Source organism: Macaca fascicularis, chromosome 1 (genome assembly GCF_037993035.2).
Source record: "Macaca fascicularis isolate 582-1 chromosome 1, T2T-MFA8v1.1".
NCBI lineage: Eukaryota > Metazoa > Chordata > Mammalia > Primates > Cercopithecidae > Macaca > Macaca fascicularis.
Window position 1 is genome coordinate 134188847 of NC_088375.1, and position 15963 is coordinate 134204809.

Sequence of the window (15963 nt, forward strand, 5' to 3'; positions counted from 1 at the left end):
CTTTCCATTTAAGGAAATTGGGGCTCAGAGAGGTTGAGAAACTTGTTAAGGACTTATAGCTAACAGGTGGAGAAGCTCTTTCAGATTCTGGTCTGTTCTACTCTGAAGGACATCCTGATGTCTCTAATGCGAGCATGTTCAGTCCTTTCTCTACATTGCACCAAGACTGGTCTTCTGTAAATCAAATTATTGTAATATTCTCTGATTCTTTTCAGTGGTTCCCTTTCATTGCCTTTAGGATAATTTCCATACTCCTTAGTGTGGCATACAAATGTGTTTTAAGTCTCTGCTGCCTGCCTCTCCGTTCTTATCTCACTCCCTCATATGAAGCTACCCATAATTGCTAGAATACACAATTCCACTCGAAGTGCCCCTTCTTCTCCATCAAACACCTGCAAATAAATCCCAAATTGTGGTCAGGTACAGACTCCTTCTGTGGCTGTCACTATTTGAATTAAATACTCTTATTTCCCACTGTTACTTATCTCAGTGCATTGTGAGTGCTTACTCAGTTTTCTCTTCACTTACTCACTTACTGGGCACTGAGCCTCATGAGACAGAATCTGTTCTCCTTTATCTCCCTTTTTTTTTTTTTTTTTTTCTAAGAAAGGGTTCTCTCAAGGCAGGCAGATTGCTTGAGCTCAGGAGTTCAAGAACAGCTTGGGCAGAATGGTGAAACCCCATCTCTACAAAACATACAAAAGTTACCTGGGCATGGTGGCACACACCTGTAGTCCCAGCTACTCAGGAGGCTGAGGCAGGAGGATCACTCAAACCAAGGAGGTTGAGGCTACAGTGAGCTGAGATCATGCCACTGCACTCCAGCCTGGGTGACAAAGCAAGACCCTGTCTCAAAAACAAACAAGAAAAAAACTTCCAAGTCATAAAAATTAAGGAACTCGTAGCAATTCTTTTCGTTGTATTTTTCTTCAGTTGATCTATTCTCTTAACCTGTCCTAATTAATGACTATGAAGTGTCTCTATATGTTTAAACTTTTTTCTTAACTCTCTAGTTCAAGAATTTGATTTTTTTCCATCAAGACCCCTGATGCACTGAGAAAAATAACACAATGCATGTAAAGAACTTTAACAGGGACCAGAAAAGGGCAGTGGGGAAGGGAATTCTTTTTAAGAATGATCTTAAGCATTTTTATTTTGCTATCTTTTAAATTTAATACAATGCATGACCACCACATGTAAGATATGAAACTTGATTATTAGATCCCGAATGGGCAGGGGAACAGATATCAAGAACATTTGGATACAGTTAGGGAAATCTGAATATGGACAGGAGAGAAATGGTAGTAAATGACAAAAGGAAAAAGAAAGGGAGAAGGTGGCAGAGAGGGAAAATGTAAATGCTATTCAGTGAGACTTGAGCTGTAAAGTAAATGTTCAGGCCATCTCTGCCCTTCAGCTGGCCAAGGACACCAAGTAGCAAATTGGCATCTAATGGTCAGTGCGCTTTGAAATCCTTATTATGTGTTCTTTCTACACAGGGAAATAGCTTACCTGCTTTTTTGTGTTTTGATTCCTAGTTTTGAACCACAGGTTTACTTCTCATGGAAATCTTAAGATTCAACATGTCAGTGAGGAAATCACCTAGAATTTAGGCATTTTCTTTGGAACTTTGGCTGGTCTGCATCATTATTTTGAAAATCTCCTTGATGTTTACAAGCTACCTATCTTTCATTCTTTAATGATTAGGGTGACCTAGTTCTACATTGCTTGAAGGTAACATTGGCAATAATGCGACTAGGTACATGTAGACTTGAAATTAAACTCAGCATAAATAAGAGTTCTCTCTCTCCCTCCTTTTATACCTCTTATTGTTTCAAATTCCCTATCCTTTCTGAGTTAAAAGTGCTAAAATTGCATTCTTTTTCTGTTAAACAGGCTGTTTCCTTGGGATTACTACAGTTTCCTATCCTTAATGCTTCTGTGGATGAAAACTGCCAGAATATAACATATAAGGTTGGCTATGCAGAAAATGTTCTTATTATTAATAGAAGATGGGGCAAATGTGCTTGTAGCTTAGAGAGACTTCTATTGTACTTTAAATAGTGATCTTTTTTAGACTAGAATTAAAGGTATGGGGTAAAACATTAAACTTAAGTCTAATTCTTTGTTGTTGTTTTTGTGTTTAATAATACTGTTTAGATATGAAGATTCTTAAAACCATTTTTAAGCTTTTTTTTTTGTTTTCTGCTTAAAATAATGGAAATATAGCTGTATGGCAGATTATGTTACCCGCTCTACTTACCCTCTCAAAAAGAAGCAAGTCTTTCAAAATTGAATTCCTGGAATTTTAATATTTTTTATCATTATTATTATTATTATTATTATCGGCAGAGTCTCACTCTGTCACCAGTTTGGAGTGCAGTGTTATGATCGTGGCTCACTGCAACCTCGACCTCTCAGACCCAAGCAATCCTTCTGCCCCAGCCTCCTGTGTAGCTGGGACTATAGGCATGCGCCACTATGCCCAACTAATTTTTAAATTTTTTGTAGAGACGTGGTCTCATTATGTTGCCCAGGCTGGTGTTGAACTTCTGGTCTCAAGCAATCCTCCTGCCTCAGCCTCCCAAAGTGCTGGGATTACAGGCATGAACCACTACACCTGGCAAATTCCTTGAATTTTGAGATTAAGAATAATTTAAGTGAGAAAAGTAATAAAAGTTTGAATTCAATTTGAGTAAACTCTTCTGTGAGGAGTGAAAGTTTCTTAAGACCGAGAACTCTTTTGGAGATGCTTTTCCTTAAGTTTACTTATCATTAGACGTGTACAGCCAGAGGCTGGGCACAGTGGCTCACGCCTGTAATCCTAGTACTTTGGGAGGCCAAGGCGGGTGGATTACGTGAGGTCAGGAGTTTGAGACCAGCCTGGACAACATGGTGAAACCCTGTCTCTACTAAAAATACAAAAATTAGCCAGGTGTGGTGGCCAGCGCCTATAGTCCCAACTACTCAGGAGGCTGAGGTGGGAGAATTGTTTGAATCCAGGAGGCAGAGGTTACAGTGAGCCAAGATTGTGCCACTGCACTCCAGCGTGGGCGACAAGAGCAAAACTCTATTTCAAAAAGAGAATTAAAAAAAAAAAAAAAAAGAAAAGAAATGTACAACTAGAAAGTAAGCTTAGATATTCTGGGAGGTCAGCTCCCATATGGTTAATACAGCCAGCTGTATTAATTTTAATTTTAATTTTAATATCTCTTGATTAAGTATATACTTATCACAAAAATTTCGGTCAAGAAAATCATGATGTTGGCTGGGTGTGGTGGCTCCTGCCTATAATCCCAGCACTTTGGGGGACAGAGGTAGGAGGATGGCTTGAGCCCAGGAATTCGAGACCAGCATGGGCAACAAAGTGAGGAGGCCCCCATCTCTACAGAAAAAAAAAATTAGCCAGGCATGGTAGTGCATACTTATAGTTTTAGCTACTTGGGAGGCTGAGGCAGGAGAATCATATGATACCTAGGAGATGGAGGTTGCAGTGAGTTCTGATCTTGCCACTGCACTCCAGCCTAGGTGACAAAGTGAAACCCTGCCTTTGTCAAAAAAAAAAAAAAAGAAAGAAAAGAAAAAAGAAAACAAAGATGTTTACCCTCAATTCCATGACCCTAAGATAACTCACTGTTTATGTTGAGATATACATCTTTCTAGGATTTCATTTTCACATACTTTTTACAAGATATAGAATTGTTAATATTTTCTTTAACTTGCTTTTTTTCTGTTTCTTTTTCTTTTTTTTTGTTTTTGAGACAGGGTCTCACTCTGTTGCCTGTCTAAAGTATTCCCATAGAGAATATCTATGCTGTGGTGCAATCATCACCTCACGGCAGCCTCCACCTCCCACCTCAGCCTTCCGAGTAGCTGGGACTACAGGCACCTGCCACCATGCCCAGCTAATTTTTGTTTTTTTTTTTTTGTAGAAATGGGGTCTTGCCATGTTGCCCAGGCTGGTCTCTGACTCCTGGGCTCAAGTGATTCACCCACCTCAGCCTCCCAAAGTGCTGGGTTACAGGCATGAGCCACTGTGCCCAGCCTCTTCTTTTTCATTTACTATATTGTAAACATCATTATGTGTCAACACATATAGCTTTGTTATTTATTTAGCCAGTGACCTGTTTATAAACATTATGATTATTCGCAGTTTCTCAAACTAATAAACAGTGTGTACTCAACATCCCTGTGTATCCCTACATACTTCTGCATTTAGTTCCTTAACACAAATTTTTATAAATGTTGGTACATATTGTCATATGTTCTCCAAAAAGTCTATACAGGTTAAGTATCTGTTACCTGAAATGCTTGGGACCAGAAGTGTTTTGGATTTAAGACGTTTTTTGGATTATGGGATATTTGCATATACAAAGGAGACATCTTGAGGATAGGACCCAAGTCCAAACATGAAATTCACTTATGTTTCATTTACCCCTCATACACATAGCCTAAGGGTAATTTTATACAATATTTTTAACATTTTTATACATGAAACAATTTTTTTTTTCTTTTTTTGAGACGGAGTCTTTCTCTGTAGCCCGGGCTGGAGTGCAGTGGCGTGATCTCGGCTCACTGCAAGCTCCGCCTCCTGGGTTCACACCATTCTCCTGCCTCAGCCTCTCGGGTAGCTGGGACTACAGGCGCCCGCCACCACACCCGGCTAATTTCTTTTTGTATTTTTAGTAGAGACAGGGTTTCACTGTGTTAGCCAGGCTGGTCTTGATCTCCTGACCTCGTGATCCACCTGCCTCAGCCTCCCAAAGCGCTGGGATTACAGGCGTGAGCCACTGTGCCCGGCCACACAGTTTTCTTTTTTTCTTTTTTTGACACAGGGTTTTGCTCTGTCACCCATGCATAATCATAGCTTATTGTAACCTAAAACTCTTGGGGCCAAATGATCCTCCCACTTCAGCCTCCCAAGTAGTTGAGACTACAGGCATGTGCCATAATACTCAGCTAATTAAAAAAAATTTTTTTGTAGCGATGGAGTCTTGCTACGTTGCCCAGGCTGGTCTTGAACTCCTGGCCTCAAGCAATCCTTCTGCATCAGTCTCCCAAAGTGTTGGGATTATAGGCACGAGCCACTATGCCCTGCCAGAACAATGGCTGCATTTTTCTGTTTTTTTTTTTTTTTTTTAATTGATGGGCTCTGATATGGTTAAATATTACAAAATGAGAACTGTTTCAACAACTATGCAGCATAATGTTTAAGGACAAAATATTGAATATACTTTTTATTATATATGTATTTTATCACATAGTAAGGAATGCTGAGATGCTTAATCCATCCAATAAATCGAAAATAAAAACTTTACATTTCTGTATTTGTCAGTATAGAGAATTCTGAAGATGGATCTTGACTCAGGGTGATAAATCAGTTTTCAAGGAAATTGGCTACATGACATGACATTTCAGCCCTCAAAAGTTTCAGATGTTGGAGCATTTCAGATTTCAGATATTTGAACTAGGGATGCTCAACCTGTACCAGTTACATTTGCACTGACAGTGTTGGGAAATAGCTTATTGCCTACATTCTTATCAACAAAAACATTATCTTTTTTTAGACAGAGTCTTACTCTGTCTCCCAGGCTAGAGTACAGTGGTACAATCTTGGCCCACTGCAACCTCCACCTCCCGGGTTTGAGCGATTCTCATGCCTCAGCCTCCTGAGTAGCTGGGATCACAGGCCTGTGCTACCTTGCTAATTTTTGTATTTTTAGTAGAGATGGGGCGTCACCCTGTTGGCCAGGCTGGTCTTGAACTCATTACCTCAGGTAATCCAGCCACCTTGGCCTCCCAGAGTGCTGGGATTACAGGCGTGAGCCACTGCACCTAGCCCAAAAAATCTTTTAAAAATTATTTTTAAATTATTTCGTTTAAATCACTACCAATTTGGTAAAAATGAGTTTTGGTAGTGGTTTCTAGATGACAGTGAAGGTTGATCCTTTCTTTGCTGTTAGCTTATTCATTAAAAGCCCTACTGTATAATTTTTTATTTTTTAGGCTTCTCATAACATTGGGATAGCAATGGATACTGAGCAGGGTTTGATTGTCCCTAATGTGAAAAATGTTCAGATCTGCTCTATATTTGACATCGCCACTGAACTGAACCGCCTCCAGAAATTGGGCTCTGTGGGTCAGCTCAGCACCACTGATCTTACAGGAGGAACATTTACTCTTTCCAACATTGGATCAGTGAGTAATAATGTTGAAATACATAAACCATTGCTTAAGATTTCTGATCATATGCTTAATTAAAAATAGAAAATGTCACTTGGCATTTGTTCCCTGAAAAATCCTAACTTGTAATACTCTCCTTTTTTTTTTTTTTTTTTAAATAGATTGGTGGTACCTATACCAAACCAGTGATATTGCCACCTGAAGTAGCCATTGGGGCCCTTGGATCAATTAAGGTACATGTATTAGATAACTGAAAAATGGAGTTTAAGCAAATTCAGGGACTCAACACAATGAAGAGTAACCCCTAAGTTTAAGTTTCTGAGTTTACCTTAGAAAGTCCATTATTTCTTTTTTCTTTCTTTTTTTTTTTTTTTTTTTTTACTTTAAGTTCTGGGATACATGTGCAGAATGTGCAGGTTTGTTACATAGGTATACACATGCCAAGGTGGTTTGCTGCACCCATCAACCCGTCATCTACATTAAGTATTTCTCCTAATGCTATCCCTTCCCTAGCCGCCCACCATGTGACAGGTCCCCAGTGTGTGATATTCTCCACCCTCTGTCCATGTGTTCTCATTGTTCAACTCCCACTTATGAGTGAGAACATGAAGTGTTTGGTTTTCTGTTCCCGTGTTAGTTTGCTGAGAATGATGGTTTCCAGCTTCATCCATGTCCTTGCAAAGGACATGAGCTCACTCTTTTTTGTGGCTGCATAGTATTCCATGGTGTATATGTGCCACATTTTCTTTATCCAGTCTAACATTGATGGGCATTTGGGTTGGTTCCAAGTCTTTGCTATTGTGAATAGTGCTGCGGTAAACATACGTGTTCATGTGTCTTTATAGTAGCATGATTTATAATCCTTTGGGTATATACTCAGTAATGGGATTGCTGGGTCAAATGGTATTTCTGGGTCAAATGGTATTTCTGGTTCTAGATCCTTCAGGAATCGCCACACTGTCTTCCACAATGGTTGAACTCATTTACACTCCCACCAACAATGTAAAAGCATTTCTGTTTATCCACCTTCTCTCCAGCATCTGTTATTTCCTGCCTTTTTAATGATCACCATTGTAACTGGCGTGGTATTTCATTGTAGTTTTGATTTGCATTTCTCTAATGGCCAGTGATGATGAGCTTTTTTTCACATGTTTGTTGGCTACATAAATGTCTTCTTTTGAAAAGTGCCTGTTCATATCCTTTGCCCACTTTAAGATGGGTTGTTTGTTTTTTTTCGTGTAAATTTGTTTAAGTTCCTTGTAGATTCTGGATATTAGCCGTTTGTCAGATGGATAGATTACAAAATTGTTCTCCCATTCTATAGGTTGCCTGTTCTCTCTGATGATAGTTTCTTTTGCTGTGCAGAAGCTCTCTAGTTTAATTAGATCTGATTTGTCAATTTTGGCTTTTGTTGCAATTGCTTTTGGTGTTTTAGTCATGAAGTCTTTGCCCATGCCTATGTCCTGAATAGGTTTTCCTCTAGGGTTTTTATGGTTTTAGGTCTTACATTTCAGTCTTTAATCCATCTTGAGTTAATTTTTGTATAAGGTGTAAGGAAGGGGTCCAGTTTCAGTTTTCTGCATATGGCTAGCCAGTTGTCTCAACATCATTTATTAAATAGGGAATCCTTTCCCCATTTCTTGTTTTCATCAGGTTTGTCAAAGATCAGACGGGTTGTAGATGTGTGGTGTTATTTCTGAGGCCTCTGTTCGGTTCCATTGGTTTATCTCTCTATTTTGGTACCAGTACCATGCTATTTTGGTTACTGTAGCCTCGTAGTATAGTTTGAGGTCAGGTAGCATGATGCCTCCAGCTTCGTTCTTTTTGTTTAGGATTATCTTGGCTATGTGGACTCTTTTTTGGTTCCATGTGAAATTTAAAGTAGTTTTTTCTAATTCTGTGAAGAAAGTTAGTGGTCACTTGATGGAATAGCATTGAATCTATAAATGACTTTGGGCAGTTTGGCCATTTTCACAATATTGATTCTTCCTATCCATGAGCATGGAATGTTTTTCCATTTGTTTGTGTCCCCTTGTATTTCTTTGAGCAGTGGTTTGTAGTTCTCCTTGTAGAGGTTCCTCACATCCCTTGTAAGTTGTATTCCTAGGTATTTTATTCTCTTTGTAGCAATTGTGAATGGGAGTTTCCTCATGATTTGGCTCACTGTTTGTCTGTTATTGATGTATAGGAATGCTGTGATTTTTGCACATTGATTTTGTATCCTGAGACTTTGCTGAAGTTGCTTATCAGCTTAAGGAGATTTTGGACTGAACTGATGGGGTTTTCTAAATATACAATCATGTCATCTGCAGACAGAGTTAATTTGACTTCCTCTCTTCCTATAGAATACGCTTTATTTCTTTCTCTTGCCTGATTGCCCTGGCCAGAACTTCCAATACTATGTTGAATAGGAGTGATAAGAGAGAGGGCATCCTTGTCTTGTGCCGATTTTCAAAGGGAGTGCTTCCAGCTTTTGCCCATTCAGTATGATATTGGCTGTGGGTTTATCATAAATAGCTCTTATTATTTTGAGATATGTTCCATCAATACTTAGTTTATTGAGTGTTTTTAGCATGAAGCGGTGTTGAATTTTATCAAAGGCCTTTTCTGCATCAATTGAGATAATCATGTGGTTTTTGTCATTGGTTCTGTTTATGTAATGGATTATGTTTATTGATTTGCATATGTTGAACCAGCCTTGCATCCCAGGGATGAAGCTTACTTGATTGTGATGGATAAGCTTTGTAATGTGCTGCTGGATTTGGTTTGCCAGTATTTTGTTGAGGATTTTTGCATCAGTGTTCATCAGGGATATTGGCCTGAAATTTTCTTTGTGTATGTGTCTCTGCCAGCTTTTGGTATCAGGATGATGCTGGCCTCATAAAATGAGTGAGGGAGGATTCCCTCTTTTTCTATTGTTTGTAATAGTTTCAGAAGAAATGGTACCAGCTCCTCTTTGTACCTCTGGTAGAATTTGGCTGTTAATCTGTCTAGTCCTGGGCTTTTTTTGGTTGGTAGGCTGTTAATTACTACCTCAATTTCAGAACTTGTTATTGGTCTATTCAGGGAGTCAACTTTTTCCTGATTTAGTCTTGGGAGAGTGTATGCATCCAGCAATTTATCCATTTCTTCTAGATTTTCTAGTTTATGTGTGAAGAGATGTTTATAGTATTCTCTGATGGTAGTTTGTATTTCTGTGGGATCAGTGGTGATATCCTCTTTATCATTTTTTATTGTGTCTATTTGATTCTTCTCTCTTTTGTTCTTTATTAATCCAGCTAGCAGTCTATCTATTTTGTTAATCTTTTCAAAAAAAAAAAAAAAAAACAGCTCCTGGATTCATTGATTTTTTTTGAAGGGTTTTTTGTGTCTCTATCTCCTTCAGTTCTTCTCTGATCTTGGTTATTTCTTGTCTTCTGCTAGCTTTTGAATGTGTTTGCTCTTGCTTCTCTAATTCTTTTAAATTTGATTTTAGGGTGTTGATTTTAGATTTTTCCCGCTTTCTTCTGTGGACATTTAGTGCTATAAATTTCCCTCTACACATGCTTTAGCTGTGTCTCAGAGATTCTGGTACATTGTGTCTTTGTTCTCATTGGTTTCAAAGAACATCTTTATTTCTGCCTTCATTTTGTTATTTACCCAGCAGTCATTCAGGAGCAGGTTGTTTGGTTTCCATGTAGTTGTGTGGTTTTGAGTGAGTTTCTTAATCCTGAGTTCTAATTTGATTGCACTGTGGTTTGAGAGACTGCTTGTTATTGTTTCCATTCTTTTGCATTTGCTGAGGAGAGTTTTACTTCCAATTGTGTGTTCGATTTTAGAATAAGTGCGATGTGGTGCTGAGAAGAATATATATTCTGTTGATTTGGGGTGGAGAGTTCTGTAGATGTCTATTAGGTCCACTTGGTCCAGAGCTGAGTTCAAGTCCTGAAGGTCCATGTTAATTTTCTGTCTGGTTCATCTGTCTAATATTGACAGTGAGGTGTTAAAGTGTCCCACTATTATTGTGTGGGAGTCTCAGTCTCTTTGCAGGTCTCTAAGAACTTGCTTTATGAATCTGGATGCTCCTGTATTGGGTCCATATATATTTAGGATAGTTAGCTCTTCTTGTTGCATTGATCCCTTTAACATTATGTAATGCCCTTCTTTGTTATCTGTGTTGGTTTAAGGTCTGTTTTATCAGAGACTAGGATTGCGACCCCTGCTTTTTTTTTTTTTTTTTTTTTTTTTGCTCTCCATTTGCTTAGTAAATCTTCCTCCATCCCTTTATTTTGAGCCTATGTGTATCTTTGCACATGAGATGGATCTCCTGAATACAGAACGTCGATGGGTCTTGACTCTTTATCCAATTTGCCAGTCTGTGTCTTTTAATTGGGGCATTGAGGCCATTTACATTTGAAGTTAATATTGTTATGTGCAAATTTGATCCTTTCATTATGATGATAGCTGGTTATTTTGCCCGTTAGTTGATGCAGTTTCTTCATAGTGTCAATGGTCTTTACATTTTGGGTTGCTTTTGCAGTGGCCGGTACTGGTTTTTCCTTTCCCTATTTAGTGCTTCCTTCAGGAGCTCTTATAAGGCAGGCCTGGTGGTGACAAAATTCCTCAACATTTGCTTGTCTGTAAAAGATTTTATTATTCATTTATGAAGCTTAGTTTGGCTGGATATGAAATTCTGGGTTGAAAATTCTTTTCTTTAAGAATGTTGAATATTGGCCCCCACCCTCTTCTGGCTTGTAGGGTTTCTGCAGAGAGATCCACTGTTAGTCTGATGGGCTTCCCTTTGTGGGTAACCCGACCTTTCTCTCTGGTTGCCCTCAACAATTTTTTCCTTCATTTCAACCTTGGTGAATCTGACGATTATGGGTCTTGGGGTTGCTCTTCTCGAGGAATATCTTTGTAGTGTTTTCTGTATTTCCTGAATTTGAATGTTGGCCTGTCTTGCTAAGTTGGGGAAGTTTTCCTGAATAGTATACTGAAGTGTGTTTTCCAACTTGGTTCCATTCTCCCTATCACTTTCAGGTACACCAATCAAATGCAGTTTTGGTCTTTTTCACATAGTCTCATATTTCTTGGAGGTTTTGTTTGTTCCTTCTCATTCTTTTTTCTCTAATCTTGTCTTCACGCTTTATTTCATTAAGTTGATCTTCAATCTCTGATATCCTTTCTTCCGCTTGATCGATTCGGCTATTGATACTTGTGTATGCTTCACAAAGTTCTTGTGCTGTGTTTTTCAGCTCCATCAGGTCATTTATGTTCTTCTCTAAACTGGTTATTCTAGTTAGCAGTTCCTCTAACCTTTTATCAAGGATCTTAGCTTCCTTGCACGGGTTAGAACCTGCTCCCCTAGCTCGGAGGAGTTTGTTATTACCCATCTTCTGAAGCCTACTTGTGTCAATTCATCAAACTCATTCTCTGTCCAGTTTTATTCTCTTGCTGGCAAGGAGTTGTGATCCTTTGGAGAAGAGGTGTTCTGGTTTTTGGTATTTTCAGCCTTTTTGCACTGGTTTTTCCTCATCTTTGTGGATTTATCTACCTTTGGTCTTTGCTGTTGGTGACCTTCGGATGGAGTTTTTGCATGGTCGTCCGTTTTGTTGATGTTGATGCTATTGCTTTCTGTTTGTTAGTTTTCCTTCTAACAGTCAGGCCCCTCTTCTGCAGATCTGCTGGAGTTTGCTGGGGGTCCACTCCAGACCCTGTTTGCCTGGGTATCACCAGTGGAGGCTGTAGAACAGCAAAGATTGCTGCCTGCTCTTTCCTCTGGAAGCTTCATCCCAGAGGGGCACCTGCCAGATGCCAGCGAGAGCTCTCCTGTATGAGGTGTCTGTCAACCCCTGCTGGGAGGTGTCTCCCCGTCAGGAGGAATGGGGTCAGGGACCCACTTGAGGAGGCAGTCTGTCCCTTAGCAGAACTCAAGTGCTGCGCTGGGAGATCCACTGCTCTTTTTACAGCCGGCAGGCAGGAAGGTTTAATTCTGCTGAAGCTATGCCCATAGCCGCCTCTTCCCCCAGGTGCTCTGTCCCAGGGAGATGGGAGTTTTATCTATAAGCACCTGACTGAGGCTGCTGCCTTTCTTTCAGAGATGCCTGCCCAGAGAGGAGGAATCTAGAGAGGCAGTCTGGTTAACAGTGGCTTTGTGAGCTTCTGTGGGCTCTGCCCAGTTCAAACTTCCCTGTGGCTTTGTTTACACTGTGAGGGGAAAACCACCTACTCAAGCCTCAGTAATGGTGGATGCCCCTCTGCCCACCAAGCTCGAGCGTCCCAGGTCGACTTCAGACTGCTGTGCTGGCAGCGAGAATTTCAAGCCAGCAGATCTTAGCCTGCTGGGCTCTGTGGGGGTGGAATCCACTGAGCAAGACCACTTGGCTCCTTGGCTTCAGCCACCTTTCCAGGGTAGTGTACAGTTCTGTCGCACTGGTGTTCCAGGCACCACTGGGGTTGGAAAAAAAAAAAAAAAAGGCAACTAGCCTGGTGTCTGCCCAAACAGCCTCCCAGTTTTGTGCTTGAAACTCAGGGCCCTTGTGGTGTAGGCATCCCAGGGAATATCCTGGTCTGTGGGATGCAAAGACCATGGGAAAAGCACAGTATCTGGGCTGGATAGCATCATCTCTTACAGCAGGGTCCCTCATGGCTTCCCTTGGCTAGGGGAGGTAGTTCCCTGACCCCTTGCATTTCCCAGGTGAGGTGACGCCCCATCCTGCTTCCGCTGGCCCTCCATGGGCTGCACCCCACTGTCTAACCAGTCCCAATGAGTCGAACTGGGTACCTCAGTTAGAAATGCAGAAATCACCCATCTTCTGCCTTGGTCTCACTGGGAGCTGCAGACCAGAGCTGTTCCTGTTCAGCCATCTTGCCCAGGAATCCAAAAACCTATTATTTCTTCCTAAGAGCTAGGCCTGCACTTCTGGTGGCTACCTCTATGTGTAATAAATGGTGGCGATCTGGGTTGTTTCTGTATAGATCAACCATTGTGGATTATGCCAGGCACAGATATTGAGTCTTTATGAATAATCACAAATATAGCCAGTCTACTTCTATCAAAATATCTTTATTTCATTATACAAAAGAATAATAGAAAACTAATTCAAAATGTTATTTTAAACAAAGTGAGACTCATTTAGAGCATTCTTTGCTCAGGAATCATTGGGAGTGTTAGTTAAAAGTGCAGATTTCTTTACCTTAGGGGCGGAACCCTCAGAACTTAAATTTTGAACAGGAACCCAAATGAGTACGAAAAGGTGATAGGTGACAGTGGTTTAGAAGACACGGACTTAGAATAAGGGTTGCAATGATTCTTAACCCTGGCTACATGTTAGAATCATATGGGAGCTTGAAAAAAAATTATGGCCAAGCTTCCCCTCTACCAACTGAATTGGAATTTTGGGGGATGGGACTTGGGTACCCCTATTAATTCAGGGTTGAGGACCACTGAGGCAAATATGCTCCTGGATACCACTTCAATACCATGTTTATTAAATGTCATTGTCACTACATTAGGGAGAGTGTATTTTAAGAAGAGCCTTTCTTTTCTGTACTTACAATGCTTCCATGTTGAACGTCTGTGGGACTTGTCCTCATGAGTTTATTCCTTGCGTGTTGGAACCCTTACAAATGCTTCCCTTCAGCCTTTGATTTGCTTTCTAGCACATAGTAAATTAGCATCTAAGTCATTCCCCCTTTCTGGCATCCACTTACCCTTCTGGCAAGCAGAGGAGATAGGGAGAAAAAACCAAAAACACACAGTATGTCACTATTCTTTCCAAATCAGGAGTTCTCTGAGTGATAACTTCTATCACTCATTCTCTTTTCCAACAAGAATTCAACATTTGATTCTCAAAAAATTCTGGCTTCCTGAAGTTTCCAAACCATTATACCTGTTTGACAAAATTTTGTGTTCTCTTTCCTTAAAGAGATTTATCCTCTGAATTATAGGTGTATATGTATATAATTGTAAAATATATAAACATAACTTGACCATTTAAATCATTTTTAAGTATATTGTTCAGTGGCATTAAGTACATTTACATTGTTTGCCACCATCACCACATCTGTCTCCAGAACTTTTTCATTATCCCAAACTGAAACTCTGCACTTACTGAATAATCTCTCCATTTCCCAAGCCTTTGGTAACCACCATTCTATTTTCTGTCTCTATGGATTAATTGGACTATTTTAGGTACCTCATGTAAGTGGAATCAATACAGTATTTGTCCTTTTGTATCTGGCTCAGGGTTCACTCATGTTGTAGCATGTATCAGAATTTCATTAATTTTTAAGGGTAAATAATATACTATTTTATATAAATATATGCCGTGTTTTGTTTATCCATTCATCCGTCAATGAATATTTGGATTATTTCCATTTTTTGGCTCTCATGAATAATGCTGCTATGAACAAAAGAATATTTGATTTATAAATATCTGTTCAATAGATATATTTTTACAAAATCATTTTATCCTGGTTTTTTCAAGCCATGAAGCATAGTTCTGAGAGAAGAAATCTTATTCATCACTTAAAATAATATTTGTTGGATAGGGACAAATAGTATTTAATTCCTTTCTCCCTTTGTATCATCTTTCCTTTGCTATTTTGTTTTCATTATAGAATTTAATTCCTTCTTGCTCAATTATTTAAGTCATTAAGCCTTCCATGTTACTCAATTCTCAGTATTTGTTTTCCTTGACCTACTAGTTGACGACCTACTAGTTGACCTTGAGATGATTGATCAATCCAACCTCTTTGGAAAACATTCTTAATGTTGACTTGCAGCATACCTGGCCATTTTGGTTTTCCTCCTATGTCACTGCCTATTCTCTCTAAGTCTCCTTTACCCATACCTCCTAATGTTCCCAATCTCTACACATTGAAGCACCCCAGGATTCAGTTCTCACCCCTTTTCTTTATCTGATCTTTCAATACCATTTATACACTGATGACTCCCAGGTTTATATCTCTAGACCGGACCTCACTTTTGAGCTTTAAACTCTTATATCTTGCTTGGATGTGTAAAGGCATCTTGAATTTTAGCATGTCTAAAACTGAGCTCCTGCTCGTTTCCCCACTGCCCCCCCCCCGCCCCCCATCAGACCTGCTCCTCCTAAAGTCGTCCTCTTTCAGTGAATGGCCAATCTGCTCAGACACTTCTAAGGGCTTCTCATCTCATTCAGAATCAAAGACAAGTAGTTGCAGTGGCCTACATGGCTTTACACAGATGCTACTTAGTGTCATCAGGGATCCACATCTGGCTGTGACTGTTGTATCCCAGCCATGAGGAGATCAGTATAGAAAAACAGAGTAGGGCTTAGAAACTTTTATAGCAGTTTGACAGCATGATTTTATGTCTATTGAATCTAATAATCAGTTGGGGCTTATATTTTGTCTATCCTTTTTTTTTTTTTAACAGTGAAAAGATACATATTTAGAATTAGCCAGCTGGGCTCATTTTAGGTGATCCCAATTTTGTTGGCAACATCCAAAGCATTGTAATCAGGAGCCAACAGAATATATGCCTTCCTCTCTCCATCAGGCCTGACCACAGTGTTGACCTTGGCCCCATCAGTGTCATAGAGCTTCTTCACAGCGTGTTTGATCTGGTGCTTACTGGCTTTAACATCCACGAAGAACACAAGCATGTTGTTGTCCTCTGTCTTCTTCCTGGCCAACTCAGTGGTCAGGGGAGCTTGAGAATGGCTTGTTTCCTCACTGCCTTCAGTGAGGAAGCCTTATTTAATTGTCTGTCTCTCCCCAGAGCCCAGAAGAGTACTTGGCACATAGTGGGTATAC

General features: G+C 39.8%; 1 protein-coding gene across 24 annotated transcripts in view; it reads left to right on the top strand.

Moving 5' to 3' along the window:
* The window catches only part of DBT (dihydrolipoamide branched chain transacylase E2), a 106239-nt gene that overhangs the window by 52711 nt on the left and 37565 nt on the right, over positions 1–15963 (top strand). For all 24 annotated transcript variants that reach the window (XR_012417233.1, XR_012417231.1, XR_012417254.1 and 21 more), the window contains 3 exons: positions 1897–1974; positions 6007–6198; positions 6345–6416. Coding sequence is in view for 16 of the 24 variants with exons in the window: in XM_074000714.1 (XP_073856815.1) it covers positions 1897–1974; positions 6007–6198; positions 6345–6416 (342 nt within the window). In the remaining 8 variants the exon portion in view is untranslated. The remainder of the gene's footprint in view (positions 1–1896; positions 1975–6006; positions 6199–6344; positions 6417–15963) is intronic.